Source organism: Phaethon lepturus, unplaced genomic scaffold (assembly GCF_000687285.1).
Source record: "Phaethon lepturus isolate BGI_N335 unplaced genomic scaffold, ASM68728v1 scaffold15398, whole genome shotgun sequence".
In the NCBI taxonomy this organism is placed as follows: domain Eukaryota; kingdom Metazoa; phylum Chordata; class Aves; order Phaethontiformes; family Phaethontidae; genus Phaethon; species Phaethon lepturus.
The window spans coordinates 17,773-29,535 of NW_010558444.1; the positions used below are offsets into that span (position 1 = coordinate 17,773).

The window sequence follows — 11,763 nt, forward strand, 5'->3', positions numbered from 1 at the left end:
AGCTGTATGTGACCCTCCAAAAGAGTCAAGCCTTAGATTTGTAGCCCCTCAGTCAAGTGAAGTTGGTTCAGTTTTAAAACAATTGCTGGCATATACTATAAGGAAGCCTGTGAAGTCAAAGGAATCAACAACAGTCAAACCAGAAATCTCCCTCTAGCTGTCATGTAAACAGAAAATCACCACCACACCAGGTAAGGCTGTATGTTTCACAGAGTCTCACTCCCCTTACATTTTTCAAGAATACAGAGTCCATCTTCAAATAATATTACACATTTTTCCACAATTGCACTAGGCTAGAATTATGTTTATTCTGAATATGGAAATCAGAGGCTGTCTGCCTGTCCCGCAAGCGTAAGAATTTAACATTAAATTAAAAAAAAAAATTTAATCTTTGAAAATAAAGTAGTTGTTGGGAGTATAGCCTAAGCAGCAAAACAAATGTCACTTCCTGAGACCCCAGTCCACTTTTGTTTATTATTCAGGGGAAAACACAAAGGCTCTGAATCTGATCTTTGTAGTGGAAAGCCAAGCATCTGTCTCTCCACCACTAATGGATCAAGTTATTCTAGAACGTCGGTTGTTAATGATCCTGTGTCTGCTGCTGGCAATAAGCTCCAAGGGGTCCAGGCACTGTGGTGTAAAGCACGATAGTGGGAAGAGCACAGCCAGGCATGGCTTGAGTCAGAGCAGTTTTCCCCAGGCTTCATCCTTCCCTCGCCTCCAGCTTCCAAAGGGGCCCATACACTAATCTCTGACCTAACTATTTGTAACGATTTTGACCATTTCTCTAGCAGCAGATGAGGCTTTAAGGCATCGCCAGTCTTCCTTACACACACTTAGGACTTAAAGACGTGGACAGCCCTTATCACATACTGCCTGCATATGGGGCATTCGCTCATCCGCTTCCCACACTTGGTGCAAGTGACCATGTGGCCGCATTCCAGCAGGACGCAGTCAATGGGAGCGTCCATGCAGATTTTGCAGAGGTTGTCCTCCGTGCCAGGGAGCCCAGCACCACCTGAGTAAACAAGAGACCACGGTTTGCATGAGACAAAAAAAGGTGTGTCATTTTTCTGCAATCTGTGAGCTGGCTTTATCAAAGGGCTCCCCTAATGTACTTTCACACACTGAAGGTCTGGAAAAAAAAGAAAAATTCCCCTTGTGTCTACACTGATGTGGATATATCTGCTCCATCAGCTGGCAAGGAGCAGAAAGTTTTAGCTTTTACACAGTAAAAAGATTCTTAGCCATGAGGTGAATGAAGCAGCACAGGTCTATTTTCCCAAGTAACAAGTGACAGGACAAGAAGAAATGGCTTCAAATTCTGCCAGGGGAGGTTTAGATGGGATATTGGGAAAAATTGCTTCACCAAAAGGGTTGTCAAGCATTGGAACAGGCTGCCCAGGGAAGTAGTTAAGTCATCCCTGGAGCTATTTAAGAGATGTGTAGACATGGTTTAGTGGTGGATTTGGCAGTGTGGGGTTTACAGTTGGACTCAATCTTAGCGTCTTTTTCCAACCTAAATGATTCTATGATTAAAAATATCACTTACCAGTTTGATCGTCAGTGTCAGAAACTGCAACATAGGAAGAGAAAGTTACTTGGTGAGAGCAAGAAAAGCTGGGGGAAAAAATTTACTCAAGCGGTATTATTTAGCAGGAGATTAAAGCCTTGAAGGGAGATTACTAAACCAAACCTTATTTTGCTCATCCCCATGCAGCGTTTCAGGCTGAGGTTCATCAGGATAAGTTGTTCAGCTGGCAAGAAACTTTCTCTTTTACTGAGCTCACACAATAGCTAACGCTTCACAAGGATAAGCGACTATCTGAAGTGATGTCTCAATTTTTAAGACAGCCTTGGAATTCATGCAGTGTTTGGCTTCTGAGAACTACACTTTCAGTAGCCCTTTGTGCCAGTTTCTTTGGTGTTACACAATCTCACCAACATTGAGCACAGCTCAGACACACACACAGGCAACAGTGATTAAGAAAAGAGGATAAATTCTGTCAAAAGCACAAGATACAATGAAAGAAGAATATAAAACCCAAGTGGTTGTCTTAAATCTCTTATCATTCATAAAGGACGAGTGAGATGTGTTTAAGAAAACAGTGCTACTTAGGTTTGTTTCTGTGTTGTCCAGTCTATGAAATCGAAGTGTTAAAATAAGTTTCTCTTGTAAGTAATTTACAGGTATGTGTCTTTTTTTAACTAATCACCTAGAATTGCAAACTGGCACCTGAAAGTCAAGCCAGATACATTCTCTCTGCACCTCTGTCACACCACTATCCCCTCATCAGTCAACTGTGCAGGCCCAGCAGGAGCAGGCAGTGCACAGGAGGAACGCTCTTGTGATGAAAAGGACAGTCAAACCACAATTCTTCAGCAGTGGGAGCCACTGAGCACATGCCTCTCAATTGCCTGGCTGCTGTTTGGTGGCATTTTCCTGCTCACCTTGCCAGTTATCATGAGTCAATAGATAAGAGCTCACCCCAGCACCCACCGTCATCCGTCTGCAGTCGCACATCAGCTGCCCTGTGGGCAACGCAGTGACTAGCACCACGTGCCACAGCTATACAGAATCCCCAGCTGAAGGGCACACATTTTTCATTTGTGGCTACTACAGGGAAGTCGCTCTCCAGAGCTACCATAATGCTCTCCCCTCTTCAACAACTACAAGTAGTGGTCAATAGAGTTTAGCTACTTCCACTATAACATGCATAACACTTCCTCCTTTCTTCTCACTTGCACAAAACAGAAACGTAGGGTAAGTTCTATTGCTTTCTGCAACTATCTGTAAAAAAGGAAAACCTGGAAAACAGGCACATGTTTGCTAAGTGTCTTACCCAGATGCTGCAGATCTTTCTCTTTATAAAGACGAGTCACCCGCTCTAGCAGCTCCCACTTTTCACAGCAGCCTTTGTAGTTGACGAAGTTGCGAGCAAGAATTTCCTTCAGCTGTCGCACAGAGAGCGCATTGATGTCTCCGATGCTTGTTAGATCAGAAAGAGAAGCCTTCCTCCCCTGCACCAGGTTATCTTCTGAGTCAGTAGACTGAAAGGGAATGAAGATGGAATGGCTCTTGCCCTCGACACCTAGCACTACAATTTAAATCAATTTTCAACATGTGCACTAGCAGGAATTCGTGTTTGGATGTACATACAACTCTGAGTACGTGTGAATTCCTCCATCTGTCAGAAACTTAAGTCCTAGGATGGAAATAAATAATTTTTATAGTGTCCAAGTGACACCAGTTCTTTCTATATGTGGAGGACAAGATGATGCCAAAGAAAGGGCTTGATTTCATCTGCCGGTGGTCAGTCTGAGTTACTGTTTAGCCACCGATGTCTCTGCAGTAATGATTCTGTGGTAGCAAATACAGTCTAGAAAACCTGGTATTTCTTATCATCTAATTCCAGGACACACAAACCTCTGTCTCCTCCTCTGCTGGTGCTTCTGCTGCATTCTCAACTCCTGTCATACCGACTTGGCTTGGAGGCACATAACCATTTGCCTAGAAGAGGAAATAAAGCTTTCACCAACAGTATATCTCTGTGTCCAAAAGGAAATAAGCTCGATAGTTCAGCGTAACTGTCCCTCCAGTGGGCAGGGTTAGCAAAGTGCAGCACGAGGTAAAAGCAAGGCACGCTTGCAGAAGGTATTTCCTGTGCAGCACTTACAAAAACCAAACTTTAAGCAAGTAAAAGTTTTTGAAACTGAAGTGCAGCATCCGACCTTTTAAAGTGCTGCTTCATTTAAACCCTGAAAGAGTACTTGTACAGTAAGATCCCACATGACACTCCTGTGAGGCTGGATCAGGAGGAGACCAAATTTATACGTGTGTGTATACACACACACACACACACATATATGTATGCAATCCTTCCCTGAAGTGTTGCGGTGTGACATGGCGTGATGTCACAGCTCTGATGGCACATCGGCTCTCAGTGCAAGGCTCTGTATAAGAGTCCTCTAATACAGCTCAAAGTCTACAAGTCATTTTCAAAGTAACCCTACAGAAACACCTCCTCAGGGGGGTTCCGGACTGGACAAATAGGAGCTATTAAGTGAAGGACCAGCAGCAACAAAGCTGGAGAATGAGAAGGGGCAGCTGCTTTGAGCTCTTAATAAAATGAAAGGAACTACAGTGTAATTCTAGCCAATTTGCCCTCAGCAGCTATCACTCCTCTCTGCGGCTTCCCTACTGACAAAGGGGACCGTACTGTTACCATCCTACTTATCTAGGTGGTGACTTAATATTTACAAGGCAAAAGAATAACAATAATGATGAAAGAGCCTGAACTGTAGCGGAATGTCATGCAAGTAGAGACAAGAAGCTGAAATGTATCATGGGACAGTAAGGGAAGACAACAGAGCTGCATTTGCTGGTAAAAATTGGAATGGCAAGATCCAGAAAACCAGAGAATGAAAAGGCCTTTTAATGATTTGTAAGAAATGTGCTCCCAGGAAAACTCTTCTTTTGTACTAGATACATCTGCTGAGGAAGCAGAAGGTACACACACTTTCACAGCTCTGGTCCACAGGGACCTGAATACACCTATTATCTTCGTAGTAGCATTAGGAGCAGATGTCAAACACTGAGTAAACTTCCCATACGAGGCAGCAGAAAGCCACACAAAGCAAAGTCAATAAAAAATAATTAAGCTCAAATGCCCCAGACGAGGTTCGTCAGAACTGCAGGTTTCATCATAAACTGAAGACTTAACAACAGGCTCTGGTTTTGTCACCTATCGATCCGAGTGCAGAAGACACCAAGAACCTGACCCATCTCACAGTCACCTTTCCCCTCAGTTTCAGTTCCAAAATTGCTTTAAACTCTGCTTGTTTTCTTGCACATGAATTAAAGAACAATAATAACCATTTCATCTAGCAACTATATACAGTTGTCAGAATGTTGTCAACATCAACACACAAGACAGATCTGTGCACCAACACAGCCGTCAAGTACCAAAGGAACCAGTCACAGGAGTACCTAGTGGCAATGGCAAGTGTGGACCAGAGCACCAGAGAAAACACATGTCAAAACAGTGATCTTGTTCTCAGCGTGAATGTTCAATATATTCAGTACTGCTCAACAAATTAAATTCCACTAGTGTAGAAAGGGAATAGCATGTCAAAGTTGGTGACAGCAAGTCACAGTTTTACACAGCAAGGTAGCATAAAATAGCTCATCTTACTTTCCTCATTATTCTGTAAGAAAGTCTGAGGTCCTCACTTCAAAATTAAAAACAAACCTGAGAAGAGCATGTATGAAAAGCAACTGAAGTATTTTGTCGTCTGCTCTAAACAGAAGCCCTCATCCGTTTTTAAGAGGGCATCTTTAACGTAAAACTTTTTTGGCACATTATCTGCTTGGAAAACCTCATGCAACGCCTTTGTAGTTAATCCAAAAATAGAGATGAATGAGCTTGCAAAAGATGCTTCTGGCTAGAGACCGTACCTGTTCATGTTCCTGAGCTAGGGAACTTGAGATGGGATCTGCAGACACTGGAGACGCATCATGTGAGGTAGAAGACGCTATGCTGGTTGGTGGGAGAATCACAAAGCTTTGCTGTCCAGAGGCACTAGTATTAAATGGATTTGTTCTTATCTGATCTTCCTGGGTAATTACAGGCTGCTGGCCAAGAATCAGGAATACCAGGTCCTCCTTTTCACGACACAACTCTGTTGAAATCTCACGGAGTGCTAAATAGTCTCGCAGATCCTTCACCTTCATCTTTATCAACTCTTCCCGCTGAAAAGCTGTGGCTCGGAAGCGCTGGCATAGATGGCAGAGAAGGGGACCACCTTCGGGCTGGTTTGAGCAGGACGTACAAAAATTCTTCTTACAGTCCAAGCAGATGTGCTGGTGAAGAGAAAGGAACAGAATCAAACCGATCCACCATGACCTGCGACAGAAGTGCACAACGACTGCAGGCAGTGCTCCCCTATCATCTGGAAGCCAAAGTAAGTAGCAGCCTCTGTTAAAGCATAATCAAAGCCTTCTAATTTATGAAAAAGTGCCAAGTATGTTACTCATGCTCCTAGATGGGAAAAGGATTGATCCCATGAGCAGATCACTACATTCCTCACAGTTCTTAGCAAAGTACTACCTACACTCCATTTACCCAGGATGAATTATTATATTCTTGGACAATTCCCTCAAATGACAGGAGTTTTCTGCACCTTATTCTAGACCTGTTCATCCCGTTTAAGGCACAGATGAAATCAGGAGATATCTATGAGACAGCAGACTTTCAAGTAAAGTACAGCTAATTGTGCATTGCTTTATAAAATAATGAAATATTGCTCTGTGCATTAAGAAAGCTTTAACATGGGAGGGAACTACTTAAAACCATTTCTCTATGTCATAAATGTAATACTTGCTATGAGTGGCCTGCCTCCCTCCCCTCCTTTTTTTTCCCTCCAATTTGCTACAATCACAAAATGAATCTTTTTTTCACCATAAGAGGGAAAGCAAACAGCAAGGCTCACGCTGTCTGACAGATATCAAAGAATTCAACATTTATTTATGTAACAAAAATAGCCAGCTTATTTTGAAAATAATATGCAGACTGTGTGCCAGCTAGGTGCTAGAGAGAAAGCATTGCAAGTTTTGGAAATATTAGGCCCCAAATGTTTAAAAACTTTACAGCTTAGATTCTGTTGTTTAATATTTATCTTTTATACTGTTCTAGTCTCATCACTCAGGGCTCGATTTGCAGAAGTTCCACGCACTCACAGTCCATGTTGACTTCTGCAGAAACTGACTGTTAACACTTTGGAAAGTCAAATTCTACATTTTCCAACAGGAATAGCAGCAGAACAGCCACACTAATGCCTTTTTAAAAGTCCTGAGGGAAGAAAGAACTGGTTTCAGTGCTGGTTAAAAATGCTAATTCACAGTCTCAGAGAAGACAAGCACCTCTATGAAATCCTGACATCCTGACCCTTCACAGCTATGCAAGGAAAAATACACATGCAGAGTTGCAGAAGCAACAAATACAAGCTCAGAGATTAAAAAAAAAAATTGTTTCAAGAATCGCTTCTAGTGATTAAAGAACATTTTTAACTTCACAGTTCAAAGAGAGCAGATGTTTCTCATGTTTTAAAAGGTGTAAATACACTACTTGCTTACAGAAGCTCCTTCTGATCGCCTTTACAGCCTGGCAGTCCCCTTGCCCCACACACACCCTTAAATTATAACTGACAGACTTCTCATTTAGACCCTGTAATAGACTTATAATGACAGTTAGTGGAAAGAATCCCAATTTCCTGCCTAAGCATTTTAAGACATGAAAATTTCTACCACAGAGAACCTCTGGTCATGCAAACCTCATCTCAAAATTGCTGTCTGGGGGCCTGCCAAGTAAAAGTGACTTTCATCCCTCACAAAGCAAGACAGGAAGGGCAGTTTCCACATACCATCCAGTTTTGAGAAGCTTTCCTTAACTTGGTCATTATAAAACACCTTTAGTATGTAACTGACTTTTTTTGACCCTACGATTGCAGGAACAATCCAGTTTCTTGGGAAATTTTCAGTGCAGAGACAGGAACTACTGGTTGTGCATGTGTCTAGAGCAGGCGAACAAACGCTCCACAAGGGCAGGGTAATGGAAAATAACCCCGTTGTCAACAACACTTTCCCTCTCTCAATCACCCATCTCTGACGGGGGAGCAATCAGAAGAACTGAGGGGAAAACAAACCAAACCAACCAGAAAACGACCCTGCTTTACTCTGGCAGGGGGAAGCCTCCCCCCGTGCTCTGCGGACTGCCAAACTGGCTCCAGAGGGAACCACTGTAAGGCCAAAGACCTTCCAGCCCAAAAACCCCTAGTTGGGTACGTACATGTTTAGGTATCACGTAAGCGAGCACAGTACAAAGGCTGCATTATCTGACATGGGTTTTTTTGCAAGCAATTAACAGTAATAACACGAGTCTGCCTTAGTTACCAAATGATGCATTTGAGAAGTCAAAATAAAACCAGGCATGTCTCTGGCTTATCAGTTCACCACCAGGATTCGTCTTCAGAGAAGAAAAAATTCCCCAGCCTGTATCTGAGCATCAAGTATTCAAACCTGCACAGAAGCTGTTTGCCACATCTCAGTATTAAGCAGCTTTTACGGCTTCGATAACATTTGTTGAACTCTGACTGAAAGGGCAATGACTGCAGACGCTGTTCTCTTCAGAGCGATTAATTTCAAATGTTGTTGTAAATTAAATCCTGTTACTAAGAGGTCAGACCACTTTTGAATGATGCTTACTAACTGGGAGCACAGTCACGGGATGGTCCAACAGAAGTGAAATACTCTAAATCAGAAGTCTGTCCAGAATGGAAGCTGCTCCTGGTTGTTTGCTCTAACAGCTAGTCTCCCAGAGATACCAGGAGGAGGCTTTGATACACTTGGCTCTTCTCTGTGTGCAGGATAAAATGAAGAAATGCCAACATTCAGGCTTTCACTACGGCTACTGTTGTTCGGGTTTGGTTTTTTTTAATCTTACACTCTATCATGCCAGGAGCTTTTTCTGTAAGTATGCAAAGAAAAGCATCTTCCTGAAAATGTCAGCCAATTTAAGGCACTGAAATCAGAGAATGGGGGAGGAAGGAACAACAATCTGACATATCCACCACGAATGCCTGCCACTGCTTTCTACCAGCAGAGAGGGAAATGAAGAATGCTTGTTTTAAACTTAAAACATTTTGCGGAATCAGTTTGATCCAGAAAACCAAGATCAAAAAGTCATCTAAGAGAAGGAAAACAAAAATAAAAAAAAAAAAAAGAAGAGATTTTTTGCTACCACTATTAAATTTTACATCCTTTAAAGATGCTCCAACAGTTACTTAAAAGCATCTTCTAAGTACATGCTGCATTCAAATGTCCCCTACCCTAATCATTTTAGTAGGTGCCACATTATATGAAAAGCTACAGTTATGATAAAAGATCAAGTCCTTAAAATACCATCATTCTGCTTTTTGGGTTGTTTTTTGTTTGTTGGTTGGTTTTGGGTTTTTTAAAGCAATCTAGGTTATCCTTATGGTCACCAATGTGGAGGGAATTAATTTTTGTCCAGTGTATTTCACTATAAACATTAACTGGACACTAGGAGTTCAAAGGTAATGCCTCTCCTGGGAGATAATGCAGAATTTTCCGTGCTTTCATTGCAGCAAAGTGGTATTTCATACACTTTTTGGTCCACATCAACAAAATTAAAGAATTAACATGGCTTACAAACATGTCAGTGTTTTATAAGTTATGTATTCAGCTCTCTTCTGGAGGCCAAGGACTGACGGATGAGCTCTAGCAACCTTCCTGCAGCTGTTTAAGCTTTACCACCTGTAATCAAGCTCAAGCCAGTCCCAGAGATTTCCGCTCAGTTGTGGTGGCAGCAGGAAGGTGGAAGGAAGGTTTAGGAGCCCCCGTTCACAATACAGAATGTCAACCTCAAACTCATTTTCATTGACAGTCTGCACTGAACGGGAGCAGCCCAGACATAAGCACACACTGTACTCTGCTGCCCCAGTTATACTGACAGCCAACTCCCACAGAAAAACAGGGAACTCTACTGGGGGCAGAAACGTCTTCAATTGCTTCAGCGGATCCTCCACAATTTGCACACCAGAGCTTTACCTAGCCCAAATAAGTATGCTTGCACTTATCTGGAGCGGTACTGATGACTCTTATACAAGAAACTGCTTTAAAGGCAACTTATATTAGAACGTATGTTTTAGAGGCTACAAGGGAAAATGGGACCATGGTCCTAGCGCTGCTACTGTATAATCCATAGTTAACTGCATTAATTGTTTTCATTTCAAGAGGAGAGTTATCTACATCCACTCTTCTGCATAGTAGCAAATAGTAAGCACTGGAGTCAGAATAATTCTTTCCACAAGTCTGCAAAGATACATCACATTAATGAGGACAATGTTAAAGAAAACACTATGTGTAGTCATGTGCAGTGACTGCCCCATTCCCACCTGACCCAGAATCTGCCTACTGTCAGAAAAAGTGTAAGCATACTTACGTACCCAAAATATATATACACCCAACTCCCAAAATATATTATCAAAATTTAAATTTGTAATGATTCCTGGAGTAATAATACTTCTCAGTGCAAAAATGCATAAACATCCCTGTTGTTCTGTGAGTAGAAAGCAACAGTTCTGCCAAGACTTACCATTTCTCAGGTATGTGCCAGCATGCATGAATAAAAAGGCACAAGACCGACGAATTTATTAATTTCCCCATCTAATCTCAATGGGCTGTGGCCAAAACTCACTGTAATTTTTAAGTTCTCACATTATTAAGTTCAGTAACATGCTACATAGAAGACACTTCTCAAGCCACAGAGTTTGGACTCGGAACAACTTTCCTCATAGAACATTTTTCAAACAGCATTATAGGAACCACCGTGCCCAAATAATGTCCCAGACAGGGTTTGCAGTCTAATTAAAAATCTTGTGGCGACAATTATTTTGGCACCTAGATGCTCACAAATAAAGTTTACAAACAAGATAGAATGGATTTGGTCTTTTCTGTTTGTCTGTTTGAGGTTTGGGGCATGAGGGGGTGGCTTGTTTTTTGCATCAAGCTTCAGCAATTCAACACACACCCTCAATAAACTTCCATGGCTTTTTAGTTTGAGCAACAATAGTCTGGAAAAGAGATATGTAGATCTTCCTTTACTGAAGCACAAACAGATTACTAAACTTCTGGGCACAATTTTTTTTTTTAAAGGGCGTGTTTTTAAATAAAAAAATTTAAAAAATTCATGCTCAAGTTAATGCTCCTTTAAATGATCATAAGCAGTTTGGCTTGCTTCTTTCAGTGCCTAGGAAAGCCAAGTCTACTGAAGGTTACCTACCAGATTTCCAGCCATCTTTAACTACATCTGCTAATTGCAAAAGAATGACTAAAGACACGGGAGCACAGGCAAGCTGTCTTTTCCCATATGGTATGTCCTCAAATCACAGGCCTCTCACGTGCACCTGTTTCTCTCCCAACTGGCTTTTTGTCACTAAATGAAAGTCAGATGGCATATTGCAGTCAAACTGAATGCTCCCCTAAGTCCGCAGCACCAGAGAAGACGTTTGCGACTCACCTTCCTAGAGGAGTTGTCGAAGTGCACCCCACAGGCTTTGCAGCTCTGTTCAGGAGCAGTGGGAGAGGGGTAGGAGCTGTACCCGGGGTTGGAGTAGGCTTGGGCTCTGGCTCCCTGCTGCGGCTGCATCTCTTCAGGTGAGCCATCCAGACAAAACCAATTACAACAGCTTGCCCACATAATAACTGGAAGTGGAAAAGGTATATGTTAGAAATTACATGAGAAACAACCTGTCAGCTAAAGTGAGAATAAAGCATAAAACACGTATTTGAATTTCCCACCAGCGATTCATTTTTGACAGCGTGTTCCTAAGTTTGGATCTTTCCTCTAACTTACAAGCACATGCAAAAAACTACACACCCAGTCCAGCACACAATGCCTCTTGTGAGAAAGAACAAATAAAGTTCACAATAGTTATTACTGGAATTTCTTAGGAGTTAAGAGATTACAGCAAAGACAAGACAAAATTTGTGTTCCAGTTGGCTGTATGAGACTATCATCAAATCTGTTGTAACAGGCTGTCTCTATTCCACGTAAGCTGTAATACACTGACTTTGGGTTTTGTGCATTGGGAAAAGCAAACAGAAGCTCAAATTGTGTCCCATACATTATTTAAATAAAATCAGCAGCAAGATCATAGATGGCTATTCTCTCTAAATCTCTC

The 11,763-nt window shown here is 41.9% G+C and overlaps 1 protein-coding gene across 1 annotated transcript; it reads right to left on the minus strand.

The window, feature by feature from the left end:
* Positions 1-507: 507 nt before the first annotated feature.
* RFFL (ring finger and FYVE-like domain containing E3 ubiquitin protein ligase) lies at positions 508-11,280 on the minus strand. Its single transcript, XM_010293071.1, has 6 exons — positions 11,100-11,280; positions 5,459-5,863; positions 3,428-3,511; positions 2,844-3,051; positions 1,553-1,576; positions 508-1,018 (listed from the first exon to the last, which is right to left on the minus strand). The coding sequence occupies exons 1-6, from the start codon at positions 11,277-11,279 to the stop codon at positions 837-839; spliced, it is 1,083 nt and encodes a 360-aa protein (XP_010291373.1). The 5' UTR covers position 11,280; the 3' UTR covers positions 508-836.
* Positions 11,281-11,763: the final 483 nt, after the last annotated feature.